Source organism: Taurulus bubalis, assembly GCF_910589615.1.
Source record: "Taurulus bubalis genome assembly, chromosome: 1".
Lineage (NCBI taxonomy): Eukaryota > Metazoa > Chordata > Actinopteri > Perciformes > Cottidae > Taurulus > Taurulus bubalis.
Genome location: NC_136589.1, coordinates 25,208,253 through 25,228,938, shown reverse-complemented (window position 1 = coordinate 25,228,938; position 20,686 = coordinate 25,208,253). Strand labels below are relative to the sequence as shown.

The window sequence follows — 20,686 nt, the reverse complement described above, 5'->3', positions numbered from 1 at the left end:
CTCAGGCGTCTCCCCACTCCTTAACTATCCCACTAATGAAGAACTGCTGAACAGCCATTAGACCCACTGCAAAGATGACTGACTGCAAGAGAGCGAGTGGGTGGGAGTCATCGCCTTGGGGATATGTTATATGATTGCAGCAATGGGGCTTCATGCAATGAAAATGATGAGGTATTTTCCTATTGTGCCCAAAAGGGTTCGGGCGCCCATTTGTCTCCACTTTGCTGCAGTGTCTTGAAGAGCTGGGCGCTGGAGAGAGAAGTCACGAGGCCTTTTGTGGGAGGGAGAGGAGGGAGGAGGAGATGAAGGAGGAGTGAGGAGGGTTAAGTCACATTTGGATGCCAGAGATGGAGCAGAATTCCATGAGCAACATCTGGAATTCCAACTGCATCATGCAGGCCAGACACACAGCGGAGGACGTGGGATGGGAGTTGGTTTGGATGTGTTTAATTGGCTTTTTGTTTTTACTTCATCATAGTCACAATAAAGTATACGTAAAGAAGGATTGTGTGTTTTTTTTAGTTTTCTTCCTGGGTTTACCTCTCCAAGGCACTCGGGTCAGACGTCAGGCTGCGGGGGTCACGATTCTGATGTTTTCAGTTTTTTCCGCCAGCTGATTCTGCAGAGCGAGGAAAAGATTGGCCTCAGCATAATCCTTCCCCACAGCGCTCCCCTCTCTCGTCTCTCTGTGTAACTGGAGAGCTTTTTCTTCACTGTCTGCAAAATGACTCACTCCTTTTTCACAAAGCCCGACAAAGGAGCAAAGTCGGCACCGGCCCCGGCCTCTTCCAGCCACATCCACTCCTCTGGCTCTCACATTTCACCCCAGATAAAGGAATACAAAAGTTTAATTTCTAGCCCCCCACCGTCCCCCGATTCCAGCAGTCGCTGCTCACTTTTCCACAAAAGCGGGAGTCACAATCACAGACTCCACTCATCTCAACAATGCCATCCGTCTCCCATCGAGCCCCTACTCAGCAGACGTCATTAACAGGCCCCTTTTTTATGTTTCTGTCTCGCCGCTGGACGTTTTTGGGGCCTGTTTCGGTTGGCATGTGAGCATCCTGCAGGCTGATGAGTGGAAACTTCCAAATAGGGGAAGTCCTGCTCTCAGCTATTGTGTCTCATAATAGCCGACCCGAATGTCATGATGTAATTGCAGGCCCGACCTCAGAGAGAAGATTTTTTTCTCTTTCTCTCTGTTAAGAGCCTAAATGATTACCAGGGAACGGTTAGTGTTGCACTCTGCCTGGCAACAGCGACGTGAGACGGTGGAAAGACACATTTCTGAAGCAAACTGGTGAGTGGCTATATAGGTTACACATGGTTTTCATTTGCATCAGTTAAAGCTCCGCCACATCCTGCACCGCACACTAACACAACAAACCAGAACAGGGGGTTACTCTCTGTCTCACACACACACGAAAATTGGGCTTTGCATGTTTGTGTTCCCATAATGCAATTTGAGTCACTGCTTAGTTCGAACAAATGGCAAACTTAAAAAACATCACCAAAGAGATGTCAGCCTTTTACATACCCATTTTCTTTTTAGTAATACTCTGAAAAGCTGATTTGATCTGAAAATGAGTGGTCTTCACAGGACATCATGCACCGCTGAGATATGCACAATTTCCGTTTCCATTCAACAGCCCAAGTAAGCCAGCAAGCACAACGCCAGGGGCGTGAACGGCCATCTTTAAAGTTAATCATCACACCATGTCAGAGCGCCGTGAAAAGACCGCGTCTTGGTGGAAGTTTGTCCCTCTATTCGAGTGCACTCACTGTTTTACTAGATAGAAACAAAAAGTTCACATTTAGTATTGTGTGCGCGCACGCACACGCACGCACACGCACACACACGCACACACACACACACACACACACACACACACACACACACTAACACACACACAGTGTATTAGTGGTGTACAAAGAAAGAGTGAAAGAGCAGGATCAATACCTAATACTTTTTCCGTTGTGTCTGAATCTTATTATTCCATTTAGCTACACGCGGGGCTGTGCATGGAAAATAACTTTCCCCAATAATTCAACTTTTTTTGTGTGTGTGCTCCAGAGGTCCCAATCTCAGTTTTTCTTTTTCATCCGATATATTAACCGTTTGGGGTTGATGACCGGAATCTGCTTCAAAAGCTATTAGTGTAAAGCTACATGCCTGCCTTTGTTCCACTGAGCACAATGTCTGCACTCAGAATCGGGCGCGGTGCCGTGGGAGCGGCCTCTTTAAAATGTCGGAGGGAGGTGTTGTGTGGGCGACAAAAAAATACAGGTGCAAGGAAGTTGAACAATCAACATTTCAACTTCTTTAGGTTGCATTTTTTTTCTTCATAGTATGGCGTGGTTTCCCCGAGCCCTGCAGAAAAACAACTCCATCATAAGAGATGCTGATTCAGACTACCCTCAACCTGACCCAGCAGCCATATCCACGAGGAAACCCCCCTCCCCGCTCCCCCTGCATCGCTCAGGGCCCTGGTCAGGATTGTGGGCCCATTTCATCTGGCAACTAAATATATACGCAGTCACTGTCTGAACTCTGAAGACCACAAGAGAGAAGCAGCAAGACCCTTAGCCCCCCCCGCCACAGATCTCCTGTAGTCAGCTAATGAAGTCGCATACAACCTCATGCATGTTTTTCCCTTTCTCTCTCTCCCCTCTTCCAGCGCAACAAGTCCCATCTGGTTTCCATAAGCACATACATGTCATCATAAAGACGGGGAAGAAGGGATGACTGAACGAGGAGGGGGAAGGGTGTGTATGCATCAAGGGAAGTTTGGAACTTCAAGGAGTGGTAAGGCCGACAATCCAGATATCGCTGTCTGTCATCATCTCTCCAAACTCTCCTTGTGTGATTCTTCCAGACTTAGACCAGCTTCAGTCAAAGAACACAAGGAACTCACACGCATGCGTGCGTGTGCGTGTGTGTGCGTGTGGGTGGGGGGGAAGGAGAGGCATGGGTTAATAGGATATTCAGTCAGAGAAAGAAAATCTCCAAGTCAGTGGAGAGTCAGTGAGACATGCAGAGATCAGAAAGGCCACATCAGACGTTGCCTTTGAAAGCAGAGCTCGTGGGCCTCTAGGCCGAGGTTCTAACAGGGCTGGACACAAAGGCCCATGTGGTTACACTGAGGGGGAGGATTGCTTACGGAGCGAAAACATATTGTTTTTACTGCACCAGTCGTCAGCATGAGAGCGGCCCAGCACAGCTGACTGGCTGTGCTGGGCCTTCAGCGTTGAGACACAGGTGGTCTGCTGCGCTATCACCAGCAGTTCTGTCAAATAAACAAAAGGAGAACAACATGATCTTGAGTCATCTTTTCTCTTCACCTCTGGTCCCGGGACTGTCCAGCCGTTCCACTTTAGATTTACAGGAAGGATCGCTGCCAAATGTGGCATTCCACAGAGCTGGTTCCTTCCTGGTCAGAGCCGCAGTGGGCAGCTTCGCCTGTTGAATTTGTGCATTTGAAAAAGTGGAAGTAGCAAACTAAAATCTTCTCAGTTGTGGTTTCAATGGATAGACTTCAGGTGAGGCTGCATTAGATGGTAGTGAAACTCCCGTGAGGCGGTTGAGGTGAGGCATTGACCTTGAGTGGTTACGGTGAAGATTGGTCGACGGACAGCGAGTTCTCACAAATCTAGGTTTGCTAACCCGACACGGCCCCATTAGATGTGGTCTAGTCCTGACGCACATTACGACTGGTGACCGCTGACTATTGGGCATGATAAACAAAGACTCATCTTAAGTCTTCAGATATTTAAATATTCAAATCATTATTTCGAGTGGGGGAGGAGTCGTCTACCACCGGAACCCCGCTTGTTGTTGAGCCCTTCTCGACTGTCAGAGATGAAAACAAGCCGTGCAAGTTGGGGTAAACAACTGTTGTGTGGTTTGTCCGGTTTGCCAGTTGCAGCAAGCAGATGTTTTTTGGCGGAAAAAAAACACTGTGCGATACCTGCCCAGCAGACGAGCAAAGTTAGAAAGAAACTGGAACAATAAGCAGCGAAGAGTCAGAGTCTGTGTAGGCCAGCCCAGAACTAAAAGGAGAGGGCATATCGGACTGGAATTGGTCTGGTTATTGTTGTTGGAGCAACATGAATCTAAAATTGCCATTGCTCTGTCTGTTTGCGAATATGTTTGCCATAACAACTTTGTATCAAAATGTTTTTTTATCTTGTTTCACTGGGGGAAAAACCCAACTTACCAACACTTAAGGTGTGGTTGGGTGTAATGAACTATCTCTAGGCTGGAATGACATTTTCTTTGAGGCAACCTTGCTTTAATATTGTAGGCTTATTGACAATGCCATTAACTGGCCTCCCCTCAGAAACCGCAGCCCTGCTTCTTATTTTAACACACTCTGTCCTCGGACTCTTAACAGAAACCATCTCTTCGAGTTTCCCATTTGGCCAACACATCCATCACCCCGCCTGCTTGCTGGACGAAAGTTATTAGAGATGAAAGACTAAATCTTTCTGCAGCGCTCTCATTCAAAGCAGGCGGCCTCAGTTCGACATGTTCCTGGGTCGCCTATAAGGATGCCAGGTCGAGGGATTCGCTGGTCCTCACAGAGTCCAGACACACTGTCTTGCATCAGGGCAGAAAAATGGTCTGCTCAGCGACCATGGGGCTGTAATTACATAGGAGCACTGCTGAGCTCTGCAGGATGAACGTCAAGACCGGAGAGACGGAACAGGAGAGGGCAGACGCAGGATTTAGTGCAGACTGTGAGAAGCGACGGGTGGGCAACGTAGGGATAGATAGATAGTTCAGAAGTGTCCACACCCCCGTGATTGGGATGAACGTTGAATGAATGAAAAGGCCTTGGGTCCAGCATTGATGAGAAGGAGACCCTTTGCCATACAGAGACAGTATAAGTCGCTGGTAGATTGGTGTATCCTTACTAAAGCGCTGTCGTCCCTTCTGAGCTTAGCTTTTCTGCATGAAGTCATTCCCCTTGTGTCAAATGCCCTGACTGACCTGGTCCACAATATGGTGTGACTGACACCTTGTGGAATCTAAGTGTATACCACAGATTAAAATGTGCGCTTTGTGCTTGATCTGAACTATTCCCAGGACATTGGGACATTTTTTGCAAACCCAGAACCTCTTTAGAAACTAAAATGCATTCAGTCAGCAGGGAGAATGGGAAGAAAAAAAAACATGACTAATTTCAAATTTCAATTTTTATTATTTGTACATTCACCACTGATAGGCGTACTCAAAAGAAGAAATTTAAAAAACAAAAACATACCTTTGTACTAAAATGATACAATAAAGATTAAAAAACAATATTAAAACCATTGGTGAGGAAACTCATAATGCAACCTCCCCTCTTGGGCCTGTATTGACACTACAGGGTAAGAGAAGTGGAGGACGAAGAGGAGCGAAAGGAGGAAGAAGAGACTCAATGATAAGGACTTGATAATAACTTGCGTCAGGTGTGACTGACATCGATCCCCCCGCCCCCACACACACAGAGAATCGTCTTATCTCTTAACTAAACATAGGGAGAGAGGAACACTTCATTGTGTTAGCTGTTATTCCACACCTATCCAAAAATACCCCAGAGCTGCCTCATTTAAAGACTTGATTTTGAGTTATCTTATATGTCTGTACAAAATGCCAAACACACCTATTCCAATATTTTCTGATTTATGCAAGCCTCTGCACAGAGGTCAGAGTTTTCTCTTTAGGCAGGACTGGCAATGAGAGCCTTTGACTACATGCAGCAACAAAAGGATTCCTCATCCTGATTCCAGAGCTGTTAAAACACCGAGGCGACGACGACTGATCATAGCAAATCATAATTGGCACCTACACTTTGGGGTAAAGGGGGAACATTGAGGGAAATTATAAAAATTACCCAGCGTGCCATACCGCAAAAATCGTTATGACAAAAAAAAGGGAAAAGAGTCAAATGTATGAAGAAAATATATCAGACCTCGACAGACGCGCGTCGTACAGCACCCTGGGAATCAACACTGCAAAATAAACCATGGACCCCTTTAAGCATAACTGTGTAGGTGTCGATGTGCTTTAAAAAAGGTGACAATTTGCGAGATGGTGACGACATCAGTTGGTCCTCTGTTGGGTCTTAGTTGTAACAAAGTACATGTAGTGAAAGGCAAATGGAAGAGGGTGGTCTTGAGGACAGTTCCATCAGTTGGTTGGCCATTAACGTCGCCTTTCTCGTGGGTCACTGCGGCTGCGTGAGCGTCGGCCCCCGCCTGCCCCGCGGCCCTCTGGTCTACGGTAGCCATCCCTGCGTTTGTCATTCTCCCTGTCCCTCCCTCTGTCTCTCTCCCTCTCCCTGTCCTTTTCCTTCTCACCCTCACTGCGCTCTCCAGCTGGGACACCTCCAGCTTTCATCCTCTCCTTGCGCTCCTCTTCCCTTTTCTTTTCCTCCTCCTCCTCTTGCTCCTTCCTCCGTTTCTCACGCTCCTTCATCCGCTCTGCTCTGGCAGTTTCCCGTTGGTCAAACTACAATGAAGAGAATGCACAGAGCAATATTTTTTAATTAGATGGTTATACACGCAATAAAAGCAGCGAGCAGAGTGGAAACGGGCAATCTGTCTCACCTGTTCATCTGTAAGTGGAAGCCAGTATATGCAAGGGGCCGCTTTAGTTTTGCGGAACAAATCATCAAGCAGCTTTGCAGGGGGATCCTCAGCCGCTTTCTCTGCCAGAAACACACAATATTAGGGCTGTAACAACGGCTTACAATTGAATTGTTTTGTTATGAACGCGTCATAAAATGGCGAAAAGGCTTGTCACACTGATGTGAAAACAACCTCAACTCTTGGCTGCTTCTCTTACCTTTCTTCTCAGTCTTCTTCTCCTTGCTCTTTCCACTCTCCTTGCGGCGTCTCTCTCTGGAGCGTGACCTCCGGGGACCGCCCTCCTTCTCGTCACCCGGTTTCCCAAACTCTCTGACCTTGTCGCGATCCCACTCCCGCTCTGTTCGAGCCTTCTCCCGGCGCTCCATCTCACGCTCGCGCTCGGCCCACTGGTCTCGCTCGGGGAGGAGAGAGGGCAAGCCCGCGGTTCGGCCACGGTTGGCGCCAGGCCCCTGCTCCTCTGCTGCGGGTCTGCCTGCCATGCCCTTGTGGAAGTCCAGCTACAGAGCAGAGATATGCTCAGCCTACAGATGGCTCAGCATTGTGGGCGAAAGAGAGAGAAACAGACTGATAATAAAAAGGTCTCACCTCATCCTTCTGGCAGAAGTCTACACTGAGGACTTTTGGGTTGCTCTGAGGCCATTTCACTCCATGAAGAGATGCTCGTGTGGCGACGGCCTCCTCAGTGCTACAGTACTAAACACAAAGAAGAAGGTGGCGCCGTTAGAAACTGAAGAACCGTCCACAGGCCAAAAGCAGGCTGGCTCAGATCTATCAGAGGAAGTACACGCTTGTAATAACTCACGGTGACGAAGCAGTGAGACTTGATTTTGTCGATCCAGAAGCCCTCCTCCACCAGGGTGCCAGTTCTGCTCAGCAGCTCCTTAAGCTGACCCAGAGTGAACGGCCTCACCTAGAAAATATATCACAGAGGAAGTATTGTGATTACGTGCCACAATTAAATATAGTATGAGCAAACATACACGCAATACATTTTCAAATATTGCATGTATATAGGATAAGGATGAACAATAATAGAAACTGCACATTGAGTTTAAAACCACAAACACTTCTTTTTAAGAAAGCGACAGAGCTAGACCTATGAAAGATACATATGGGTTCATAAAAGTGTGTAGAGGAAGATAGTGAGGTTATAATAGGTAGTGATGTAACAGACCACTGGAAGTGAAACACATTTCAAGATTAATCCTGGCATTATTTTAGAATGTTATGAACAACAAATGCCCTCAAAAAATATGCTTGTGTGCCACAGAACGCCACTGTCATTAAAAGGCAGACATCAATATGCATGCGTAGGGAAGTGATTGTGTGTTTCTACTGATGTCAGGAATACGTTGTTCATGTTCATCAGTATTACGGGATATGTCCAACAAAGCAACCTGTATAGCTCTTTTATGCATTAGGTTGTGGCTAAGAAAAAAAACTTTGATTTTGGTCTTTCAATGGGATTAGTTGACCAACAATCGAATCCTTCAGGTAAAATATGCTTGTTTGTTTTTGTAAGGAGGCCAATTAGTTTCTTCAATATAGAGAGCCTGGCTGTTACATTTTGGACTTGATAAAACAAGTATATTGGCAGCAGCTCCAATACCACCAGTGACACCACTTGTTTGGTTGCTCTTTTCCATCTGTGAACACCGCCATCAATACATGTCAATACTTAAGGAGAGCTTGTAGTTGTATTGAGGACAACTTTTTCTCACCAGGTTGCTGATGTGAACAATGCTGGAGACTTTGCCTCGAGGTGGTGAGGGCTGCCGGGCCGTGCGAACGGGGTCATCGATTGTGATGGAAACACCTGTTTTCTGCTGGCTGATGGAGCGACGAATGAGGGTGTCGCTGGGGGTCACTGGGATAAAGAATGAAGAACAGTCAACATCGCATCTCAAATACTACACTGACCTATAGTGTTAACAGTCTATAGATTTGTTTATTTATTATAAATAACTATTCCATTACCAGTGTTGACTTCTACATCATGGCTGGTGTGTGACGGAGACTGGGTTTCTATTGCTCCAGGAAATGGGGTGTCTATCTTCTCATCATGCGCATGTGTCCTCTCTCCGTCTCTCTGCGGGTCATCCTCCTCTGAGTCTTGTCTGCTCATCTTTGACTCTTTCTGTCCATTCTCCTGGCTCTCCAGGTGCACCACCTGGAAAATAGGGAAGGGATCAACACCAGAGTATTTATTATATCGCACTCCTTCCTGCCCTTGTTTTGCTCTGATACTGCTGACACCATTAATTAAAAAAAGCCGGAAAAGCCTGACCTAGAATGCATCTGTGTTTTTGAGCCTGGTGCCTGAGTAGCAACTCCACTTAGTTATCAAGTCATTCTTAAAAGGAAGACTGGACTTTCATAAGGAACACCTTATATTTGACACTAAAGACCGCTCCAAAATAGTCAGTTAAGAGCTGGAGACTAACCTGTGTGACAGTGCGTCGGATCTGAAGGTCTTGGTCGGAGCGCTCCCTCTCTTCATCCTCAGCCCCGGAAAGGACAGCTTCCTCTGGGTGCAGGTCCACTACTGCCTCTGGCCCGAGACATGGGCGAATGTCTGGGATCAGAGACTGAGGGCAAAGGACCGATAATGCATGAGATGTATGGGCCTGCAATGTGCAACACAGAGGACAGAGGCAATACAAGTGCCTCACAGTGCATCTGTGCAGCCACACAAGCAATACTAGCAACCCCAATGCAATATCAGTTTTACTATGCTGCAAATACCTTGAGTGAATCGGTGGTAATGCTGATGGAAGGCTTCTTGGAAGTTACAGCTGTGCTGGAGCCCCACCTCCTCTTGCGACCGGCTGCGGTCCCGGAGTCCTGCTCGGCCTCTGCACTGCCAGGGGATGATTTACTGCCTGGTAAGACAAGGGGAAAAAACGTTAACGTTCCCAAAGTTAAGACTAATAATGTCATTAATGCAAGCATCATAATGCAAATGCTGGTAAAGAGAGAGTTTGGAGGGCGACTTACTGCTGATAGAGATCTTACGAGCTGAGAAGGCCTTTGGTGTCTGTAACACAAGAAGATAAAACACAACCCAACACAAGGGAGAGGTGAGAGGCGGACACCAAGTGGTCAGGGACAGGTTGGAGGAAAAGTGGAACAATAACAGGAAGGGGTCAAGTAGGGGCTGAGAGTGAATGATAGAAACTGCCGTGCAAAATATTTTTGAAATTAAAGTCTACTAAATGGCAGCAGGCTATTTTGTACTGTACTGGTAGTTAAGCACATGCCATTCATAATTACTCGATAGTAAACTGTAGTTGCAGTCTCTATCATACAAACAAGGATCTGGTGGAAATACTGCAGTTTAAACTCTTGTTATTTTAAAACCGTTTCTGAGAAGCCACATTAACTCCAATACAAAAAGTGAAAATCAACTAAGATTAAATGTTTGACGACTTGAAGTATAGAGCCATTTGGATTAAACTGCAGTGGCCACAAATAAAATAAACATTTTTTTTTTTATTAAAGCTGCTTCTTCCAACAAAGACTACACAGGGTATAATTGTAAACTACGCATTTTAATAACTGCTATGAAATATAACATTGAGTAAACGTCTACTTATTCCCTGGTACCACTGACACCTGATCCTTACTGGTTTGGATATGGCCCAATCACGACTGCATGTACTGTATCTAGGCAACAAGGGTCCAATCAAAGGTGGCTGAGATGTTTGGATGGAAATCTGAAAGAGTGTTGGCTGGCACGATGGTATCAATAGTTCATTGGGGTAGGGCTTTGAAATGCTTTGGGCCAAAGCAATCTTCCTCAGGTGTTTTGCCATTAGTCCTTTTCAAAAAAATACAGCAGGCTCTTAACGACAGTAGGACACGATGAGTCCAATTTGTTGGAGACCAGGTGTTGAATGCAGTCAACAGTCACTGTGCACACAAATGCCAAATTTGGATGTTAGTTGTGTGAGGCGCAGAAAGTTTGTATTGAGTCACAAAGTAGCAAAAATCCAGAGACGGCTGTTGCAGAAAGGAGCTCAAACAGGAAGTCCTTCTTCAGGTCAATTACAAACTGTCAAGCCCATTGAGTCCAGGTAAAAGTTTTGCCCTCTTTGAAAACTCAAGTCGTATCCGAGAAGGGTATTTTGCTGGAAAATTCAGAATCCCATTCCAAGAGATTAACAAATTCCCAAAGGTCCTTTGTGAAGCATGTTACAGTTCACCAAAAATATTAAATGGCATGTCGACAAGGCCCTGTATTTCTCTGCAAGTGGGTTAAAAAAATGTCTCAAAGTGAAATAATATGAAAACTATTCAGTGGTTGAGAGTTTCACAGCAGCCTTGACGCGAGCACACATCCTTGCTTGTCTTGTCTCCATGTTGATTTTAAGGGCACGAGGCCCGATTAGTGGGTAAAAGGCTAAGAGGTGGCCCACGTTGACTAGCCAACCCCTTCTTTATATCTCCTGGTCCAATCAATAGCTCTGGCCAGCCATATCCATGAAAATGAGGCAGCTTTTGTTGCCAGGGGTGTCCCTCTGCAGTGCAGCCTTGGGGGCTTATCTGTGGCAAACTCTGGATTCTTGGGGACAGTGGAACATGTGCAGAAGTAGAAGTAGTAGTAGTGGCAGAGGTATGCAGGTACCAATAGGTGCAATGGAACAGGCATGAGCACCTTTATAACAAAGCAATCATTTGGGGTTTAAACATCAGCCACAGTGAGAAAACGACCTTGCTGTTCCTGCCTATGACAGTGCCAACAAATGTTTTTACTAAACAACCATATTCCTATACACAATCTACCATTTGTCATAAGGGCTTATTAATTCATCTGGTGGAAACATATTGTAAATGTTGAGAAAATATTTCCATAATAATATATAAACAATATGAACAAAAATATCTACATGTATTGTACTATATCGAGGTAAATAAAACTCAACTATAAAGATTCAACTTTAAAAGATCAAATGGGTCCGTCCACCTAAAGTCCTCCTCGGCTTTCAACAGCTTTGAGGACCAAGATGATTCGTGGTTCTTCAGGTGCCTTACCTCCTCGCTGGTCTCTGGAAGCTTCTCTGGCTCGGCCATGGCAGTCTCCTTCACCTGCCTATATAGTGTGAGAAATACATATGAGCAGGAAAGGAGGGATCAGATGAGCAGACCAGTAGGATGGAAGAAAATAAAAATCTGTTTGCGCATTCATTTACAAAATCACAGGTAAACAAAATAAACTGAATACAATAGTAGTTTAATAGGAGCAATTAAACTGAATTAAATATGCCAATACCACATATTACAATACAGGTTATGTAAGATTTATAAATAATAATAATAAAGAAATGTGAGAATAGCAATGCACAAACTCTCAAATATCATTACAGAATGCCTTCTACATGACGTACACATCATCTTTAAACATTTAAAAGCATGACTATTCTTTAAATCTCATAAAACAACATATTAAGTAGATACGCATTTCCTTGAAATTAACAACAAGGCAGCATTAATCTCAGCAGTTGAACCTACTCCACTGAGATACTCAAACAGAAAGCAGGTGATGCTAAAATAACGGCGCCTTCAGCGCATCTCACACTGTTGACCAGAGTCACTTTGTCATTTCACAAATACGTTGCTCCCAATTCCTCAACGCGGGCCGGAGGACTGAGCCGAGGAGACTAGTCGAGGGGATGAAGAGCTACCGCAGTCCTCCTTCAGACCTGCCGAGTACGTCCAGTCCGACCGGAGCAGTCAACGACAGCCACACGATACCTGAATGAGCGCGAGCCTCGGGTTTTCATGGCCTCCTCAGGCGCGCACACGTGCACGCATTCATACTCCAATTAACTTGAGGGGCGACTACACCGCGAGAACACGGCTCGGTTAAAACGCAGCAAACTGGCTGCGACTGTTGCTAAAGCGGCTGCGTCGCAACTAGCCTCCTCGCTCCCTCCCCTTCGGCAGAGACTACTCTCCTCTGCACGCATTCATTATGTCCGCCTGGCAACCACAACCTGTGACGGACAAACACTCTCCGCGGTTTATCCGAGCCGCTGGGTGGAAAACAGGCCGGCAGCAGCAGCTAAAACCACCGTTGGAGAAGAGCCATGTCGCAACGAATGAGAAGAAAAAAAAAAAGAAAAAAAAAAGGACCGCGTATATATATAAAAAAAGAAAAAAACAAGGACCCGCATCTTCTCAGCCGCACCGGCTTCAAGGCAGTCTCATCACTCGCCTGATGGGAAAGTCAGTACCCGGCATCTCTTAGGACACCGTTTTATCATGGCCGTGACGTATTAATAAATATACAGCGGTAAGGCCTAATGGCGTTGCATTAAGTATGACCCGTTGACTTAGTGAGTTCACAAAGCTGCATTTGCCAACACACAAACATTGGCCGCATAATTGTCATTATTTGTGCAACAATCTACCAACATGTCTTCAGTCAGTTTTTTTTTTTTTTTAAACAACATTGAGGAACAGACTTGCTCAGAAAAGTCTGGCACTGATTCCAATGTTTACCAAATGCACAGAAGAGGAGGTCTGGTGACTATTAAAATGGATGCCATTGAGTCAATCTGACACAGCTTTGTTGTATAATTTCACGTATTTTCACTTATTTTTACTGTTGTAAAACTGAATCCTCACCATCAATAACGTGGGCAGGAAAGAGTAGTGATTCTTTGACGAGATTCAGTGCATGTCAAAATATCCCACCACTTTTGTACCGTGAGCTGCATGTAACTCTGTTTTAACCAGTCATACACATGTGATTATGTTTTCCATCAAGTAGTGCTATAAGAACATTGCAATGAGTGCAACGTCATATTCAGGGCACCCATGACTACTTTTTAACTCAAGGAATTTCATTGCGGCTTCCCACCATATACACATTTATGTTACTCTTAATTATGTATTTTAATCCACTTATTTCCTCGGTGCACACTGCATTTTTTTATTTGTAATTGTATGCCCTTTCTGGTGGAGTGGAAGTGTGTAACAGTGAGTGCCACAGATGCACTTGTGCTGCATCTTGAAAAGTGCAAGTCCGCCAAGTCATCGTTTATCATCAACATTTCTGTTCAGTAGTCTTTTTTATGTTTTGTTTTCTTGCCTTTTGTTGACATTTCCAATGCACATTTTGACATTTCTCTTGTGAGTTTGGTGGAAAAAGCCACTAATTATAAACAAGAGATTGTACTGAAACATATTTACTTGCGCTGTACTAACAGTCACATCAGAACATAATGGTTCCCGTAGCTCGAAACAACCCAATCAAAACAGCATTTGCTTGTGATACCATACTGGGAATCTCAAACTCATAAAAGGGATAAAACCAGGTTTGTATATGGAAATGTAAATTGACCTTTCACCCTGCTATGGTTGGTCAGTCTGCGTAAGACGGGCAGGACTTAGCATAGGGTCATTAGAGCAATTTATCTCAAATGCACCATTGGCTTTTTAACTTTTGTAGTATTGAATTGCACTGACGATAATTGACTATATAGTAAATGTCCAATGGACCATTCAGGACAGATTAATTCACCCGTGTGTGTACGTCTGATACACAATGAGTATAGGATGAGTTCCATAAGACCCATTAAAAGCAGACCTTTTTTTGTCCGTTTCCTCCTCTCCCTCGTTGTCCTTTCTCTTCTTTTGTGACTCCTCTCTGGTCGGTGCTTCCATGAACGTTTTCTGAGAATTTAAAAAGAGCAGGGAATGTGAAATAATGTCAAAATTGTTTAAGGAGTTCAGGTAACCCCATCGAAGGGAAAAATAAATACCAGAAATAAAGTCATGAGATTTGTCTGTACCATTACTTTATCTCAGATAAATCTTTGTTCTAACAAATAAAAAACAAAAAGTCTGGTGGCGTATAAACTTATGAGAAACTCACCTTGGTGTGAGTGTCTCCATCAGCAGCCGTGTCACTCTTCTCTACAGACATGTCTCTCTTGGAAGGGGCGGCTTTTGGAGTTTCCTTTAAGCCTGCAGCCTTTGCCTCTAGTGTCATCCTGTGCTGTGCTGGGGTATTTCTGTCGGGTTTCTTTTCCTAAAAGGAGAGACAAACAGAGCAGCGTGTTATGCACCAACGACATAAATGCATCCTCAACATGTATAGAAGATAATGCCATCCGAGTGAAAAATAAAAAAGTTCCAAGATGAGAGGTACCATTTTAGATTCACTTACCCTTCTACCTCTTGTAGTGGAGCAGGTTTTCTCTTGAGAGGATGAGGATGAGCTAGACGACCCAGAGGATGAGGACTCAGAGTCTGATTCCGAGGAAGAGGAGTCATTAGATGATGACCTTCGTCTTGCGTGTTTCTCTTTCTTCTTTCCATCTCTTCCCCTACGCTGTGCAGTAGCCAGTTGGTTTGCAGGACTGCTTTCCTCTACTTTTTTGGTGGATTCCTTTTCTTTGTCCTCAGACACAGAGCTTGTTGCCCCTTCTTTTTTGGGACTCGGGACCAGTGTGGTACCAACAGTGGGCTCCTTCGCGGGCACGGCGGCCCCCACGGCCCCAGCAACAACCTCCTGTTTTGTCCCCTTCTGTGGGTCTTCCTGTCCAGTGGAAGACTGGAGTCCTTCCTCGCGGCGTTCCCCGACATCAGTGATGGAGGAGGCAGGCGAGGCCCGAGGCTGGGGGGTATCGGAGAAGTTGCGAGGTCGCTTGATGACCATGGAAGGGGAGGCAGATTGGATCGGAATCGGGGTGTCCCTTAAGAACCGGAACTTCTTGAATGAGGATTGAGGTGTTGGTGACATGGGTGCACTGGACTCTGCTGCTTCTCCCCGAGACTTTGAAGCATGGTCCTCTTCCTGCTCTCCTGCCTCTGTTGATGACCTTCTACCCGGTCCGGCGGCAAGACCGATCTCACGGCCGCGCTTGGACGGAGGGAGGTGACTTTCCCTTTCAGCCATCCTCGCTCTCTCTTTCTCCTGTTCCAAGGCCCTCTTCTGCTCCTCCTTTTCTTTCTGCACGGCCTTCTCCTTCTCTAGCCTCTCGTGTTCCAGAGCCCTCTCTTTCTCCTTCCTCTCCAAGGCCCTCTCCCGTTCAAGTTTCTCTTGCTGTAGAGCCCTCTCCCTCACCAGCCTCTCCTTCCTCTCCTCTTCCAGGGCTGCCTCTCTCTTTAATCTCTCTTTTTCCTCCCGTTCTCGTTCCAAGGCCTTTTCCTGCTTGATCCTTTCTTGCTCCAACGCTTTCGCTCTCTCAATTCTCTCTTTTTCTTTCCTCTCAAGCTCTAACCTCTGCTGTTCTTGGGCTCTCTCCTGCTTCAACCTGTCTTGCTCTAGAGCTCTTTCTCTGTCTATTCTCTCTCGCTCCAAGGCTTTCTCTCGCTCTAGTCGCTCTTTTGCCAGGGCTTTCTCCCTCTCCAAGCGCTCCTGCTCCAGGGCTCTCTCTCTCTCAAGGCGCTCTCGCTCCAAGGCTTGCTCTATCTCTAGGCGCTCTTGCTCCAGGACTCTCTCCATTTCTAGTCTCTGTTGCTCAAATGCTCTCTCTCTCTCCAGTCTCTCTTGCTCCAAGGCTCTCTGTCTCTCTAACCTTTCCCTTTCCAACCGTTCCTGTTCCAGAGCCTTCTCTCTCTCGATCCTCTCCTTCTCCTTTCTCTCAGCCTCCATAGCTCTCTCTCTCTGAAGCCTCTCTTGCTCAAGAGCCCTTTCTCTCTCCTTCCTTTCCTGCTCCAAGGCCTTTGCTCTCTCAAGCTCCTTTGCCCTCTCCATTTCTTCTCTCTCTCGCCTCTCTCTTTCCAGTCGTTCTTGCTCCAGGGCCCTCTGTCTCTCGAGCTCCTTCTCCCTCTCCATCTCCATCTCCAGGGCCCTCTGTCTCTCGAGTTCCTTCTGCCTCTCCATCTCCAGGGCCCTCTCTTGAGCCAAGGCCCGCTCCTCCCTCTCTTTAGCCAAAGCTTGTTCCCTCTCCTGCCTCTCTTGTTCAAGGGCAAGTTCTCGCTCCCGCTGCAAAGCCTTTTCTTGTTCTTCTCTTTCTATGGCCTGCTGTCGTTCAATTCTCTCTTTCTCCAGAGCTCTCTCTCTTTGCTCCCTCTCCCGTGCAAGAGCTCTTTCTCGCTCTTCCTCCATCGCTCGTTCTTGCTGAAGTTTCCTCTGCTTCTCTTGCCTTTCCAGCTCGAGGGCCCTTTCTCTTTCCATCTCAGAGTCCCTCTCTTCTGATGCAGTGGCCTTGAGCACACTAACGGGTAGCTGAATATGGGACGAATGTGCTCCTGCGAAACCCTGGTTAATGCCTGGAATCGTGGGAAATGACACATGACCTGCAGTATTGGCTGTGTGAGTGATGGCTGATACCAGACCCTCTGAAGGCCCTCTGCCAGGAAATGATGTAGCCAGAGAACTGCCGTCTTGCCTCTCACCTTCCCCACCGGCGCGGTGCCAACCAGCTCCAGAGAAAGCACCTTCTGACTCCATTTTACGTGCCAGAAGTGTCAGCGGGCCCGGCTTGCGCTCGGCATGGCCACTCCTCTGTGGCTCTGGGCTGCTACTGCGGCTGCCGCTGCTGGAGGACCCGGAGCTGGAGGTACTCGATGAGCGCCTAGCTGGGGCTACATCTGGACTAGGGGGGCTCTGTTTCGGGGTGTCAGGCAGGGGGAATGACAACTCTGGAGGTGGGGAGGGAGGAGGAGTTGGCTGGCGGAGCTGAGGGGACAAAAGGGAAGGCATGTGTTGCTGCGGGGGTTGACAGGATGCCCCAGACCTCTCTCTGCTTGTTGGCGCTCTGGCCGGCTCTCTGTGGCCTCTCCTCCGAGCACCGCTTTCCCAGTCATCGTCGTCGCCATCCTCCTCTCCATCGTCGCTGTCGTCGTCGTCACTGTCTGCAGCGGCTTCGTTCGAGGCAGACCCCTTCTCTGGCCGGTGCTCACCGCCAGGAACGCGCATGGCCATGGAGCCAGAAGCAGGAGGACCAGGCAGGTCAGCCTCCTGGTTCCTGTTACCCTCGCCCTCATTCACATCACCAAACAATCCGTCGACACCCGAGGGGCCGGGCGGCTTCTGCTGCTCAGCCAATGCTGGCGCGGCATCCTGATGAGAACAGAAAGGGAGGCAAGGCTTATTTTGCCATTGCAATATATATTTTTTCTTTCAAGTAAAGGATCTGGAACATTTCTTACTAGCAACTTCTTTTCAAATGCGCAACAAAAAATGTTTTTGGAGCACAGAGAATTTGGAGATATAAGGATGAGACTGTGACCGATTGCAATAGATAAGAAAAGAAAGTGATGTCTGACCTGGGCTTGAGGAGGGCATGATGTACTGTTGTTAACTTCAGTGTGGTCCTCTGGCTCTGTTTGAAAAAGACAAACATGAAATCACCAAAATGTTTTGCATGAGGACCCAAGATGTAGACAATAAACACACAATAAACACACAGCGGTTGACTATCGACGCTTACCATTTGTGTCATATGCTTCACGGGCCTCTCTCTCCAGCCGCTGCCTCAGGAGCTCCTGTTGTTTAGCCAGATACTGCTTGATGAAGCTGTTCTGGCTCATTTCCTCACCGATCTAAACAAAGACCATCAAAAATATAGGTGCCTTCAAGGCCACTCGTACACATTTACGAATATTGTGCCAATGCAAATTTTGTTATTTATACTCAAGTTTCGTTTTTTAATGCGAAGAGGCTTCAGCTGTTGATATAAAAATGTAAGCAACTCTGGCACACTCACCTGTGAGTTTGGCTGCAGTCCGATGTGAGCGGTTGAGGTCCTCTGAAGATTCTCAAGCATGAGAGCCTGTCAATGAAATAAGACGCATTTCAAATCAACGTCAGCACATCATTCGCTCTGCCAAGAGGGTGATTGGCTACAATCTGCCGCCCCTCCAGGACTTGTTCGCTTCAAGGACCCTGAAGCGGGCAAGAAAGATTGTAGCCGCCCCCTCTCACCCTGGACTTAAACTGTTAGAGTCCCTTCCATCTGGCAGGAGGCTGCGGTCCATCAGGGCCAAGACCTCACCACACAAACAGCTTCTTTCCGTCAGCAGTCGGGCTCATTAACAGAGTTCGGGACCCCGACTGACTGACTGTCATCCCCAGGACAAGTTCCTACCGGCCACTCCCCTGCACACCGATTCATACTTTATATTTAAAACGCTTGTCACTTTAACATTACACTTGTTTAAAGTGTGTTATTCGTTCTGTGCACTTTATTGTAATTTCGTATTCTAAATGTAATATGTTCCTATTTCTTGCACCGTGTTTATTGTCTAATGTAATCCACCACCAGCCATGACAAATTCCTTGGATGTGAAACATACTTGTCAATAAACGGTTCTGATTCAGGTATTCTTGAAGTTCTTAAGGGTGGGTGCTGAATTTATGACAACTTAAGTTTCTGTTAACTGAATTCAGTAACCCTTATCATTATGGCTGCCAATATGTGCATCCTTTAGAAACTTTTATGAGGGTACCCCTGTGCGCCTCAGTAATGGCAGCAGCATAGATGGGACAAACGTCATTCTGCATCCCTGACCGCCTTTCGTAATACTTTCTGGTTTGGAGAATGTTGCCTTTGATAAAGTATACAATAGAAAAGCAACGAGAAACTGGTGGGGAAACGGGGAGCAACAAAGTCCACTGGTCAAGCGGTCATACGGGTCATTTAGACAAGGCAACTCACAGACAGTGGTGGAGAGCAGACCAGATTGAGAATGATGTGGGTCAGGCAGAGGTGCAAGAAGAAGAAGAAGAAGAAGAAGAAAAAAAGGGGGGGAGCTGGACCTGACTTATTTGGACTTTTACGCATCTTTAATAAAAACACTTTGTTGGTTTCGTTTCCACCTCTGTCCTAATGGTGAGCCATACAGCATCCGTCCCGCTATGCTGCTGCCACTCGCAGCCACAACACGGAAAAGGCAATGTAAACACCACTCATAGCTCCCATGGTACACATTCAGCGGACAAATGGTAATTACCCAGATCGCCCGCTTAAAACACGAAAAGAACGTCCTAACTTTCACGGAGCGGTAGATGTGGCCGAATACCTATCGCAATGTAAACAAACCCACAGTACCTGTGCGACTCAAAGGGGGGCCTATGGTACACTGTAGGTCAGAACTATAGTTAAATTGGGCGGAAAACGGAGAAATCCGCCTTATTCGATAGCATTGTGTTTGCGTTAAATAAGACACCCGGAGTTCATCGGATAATAGTTATCTGGTAACTAAATAACGTGCGCGACGTAAAGCCTACCGACTAAATTCGCGTAACCCGGGCCGACACGCTCGGGACCGACCCCGTGAACGGTTTCATGGGGAACAGCGAAGCAGGCCACCGCTCAAGGCACAGTGTTAGCCAGGAGAGCTAACGAGCTAACAGGACAACATCACCCCCCTCACCCGCCCCCCCGACACACTTTGAAATTAGCCTCCAAGTTGATTGAACTCCCGCTGGTGCGACGGTGGGTTTTATTTTGCACGGTGAAAACACCGCTCAACCCCGACGTCGAGCGAATGGACGCGTTTCTCTCAGCCGACTAACGGTCGTTAACCCTCGACAACTCTCCTACGCTGCTCGGCAGTACCGACACTCAGCCGTCGGCCCTCGAGAGGACGCCAGCCCGTCTCATCGTTAACGTTTGCGCGAGGCGACCTCGGTCCCCGTGTTTCACTGCGGAACTCACCCCCTTGAGTCGTTTGACGAGAGCATTCTTCTGCCCGCTTTTTGAGAGCCCCCTCTCCTCAAGAGCAGCTTTTAAATCCGCCACCCGGAGGGACTGGAGCGGTCTCCCGTCCAGCGTAACGTCTTCGAGGTCCGCCATTTTCCGTTCCTCTAGTCAGTTCCCAGCGAGAGCGACGAGCAACGCCTTCCTCCACTAGCGTCATCGTCGACGACTTCCCTCTTATCATATATCAAATACATGTAACGGTTTTCAAAACGTAAAGCCAGGAACACGCAGCATTCTTTGTCAGTACAATTTACTGTTTGGGAAATAGTACACACAGATTACCGTTTTAATCTTTTATTTGTACTTTGCATTTCACCAACGATCGTCTCTGCGCAAAATCTGCGCAAGCTTGACTTCCTCCACGACACGGCTAATGAGTTACCCGC

At 46.8% G+C, this 20,686-nt stretch overlaps 1 protein-coding gene across 1 annotated transcript; it reads right to left on the bottom strand.

The window, feature by feature from the left end:
• Positions 1-5,190: 5,190 nt before the first annotated feature.
• Positions 5,191-20,393, bottom strand: acin1a (apoptotic chromatin condensation inducer 1a; the record flags this gene model as incomplete). The annotated part of the gene is made up of 18 exons (XM_079222266.1): positions 5,191-6,496; positions 6,595-6,695; positions 6,833-7,133; positions 7,222-7,329; positions 7,439-7,546; positions 8,358-8,503; positions 8,614-8,806; positions 9,081-9,263; positions 9,382-9,518; positions 9,634-9,673; positions 11,671-11,728; positions 14,231-14,316; positions 14,519-14,674; positions 14,813-17,656; positions 17,863-17,918; positions 18,027-18,138; positions 18,303-18,368; positions 20,256-20,393. The coding sequence occupies 18 exons, from the start codon at positions 20,391-20,393 to the stop codon at positions 6,191-6,193; spliced, it is 5,139 nt and encodes a 1,712-aa protein (XP_079078392.1). The 3' UTR covers positions 5,191-6,190.
• Between the last annotated feature and the right edge of the window lie 293 nt (positions 20,394-20,686).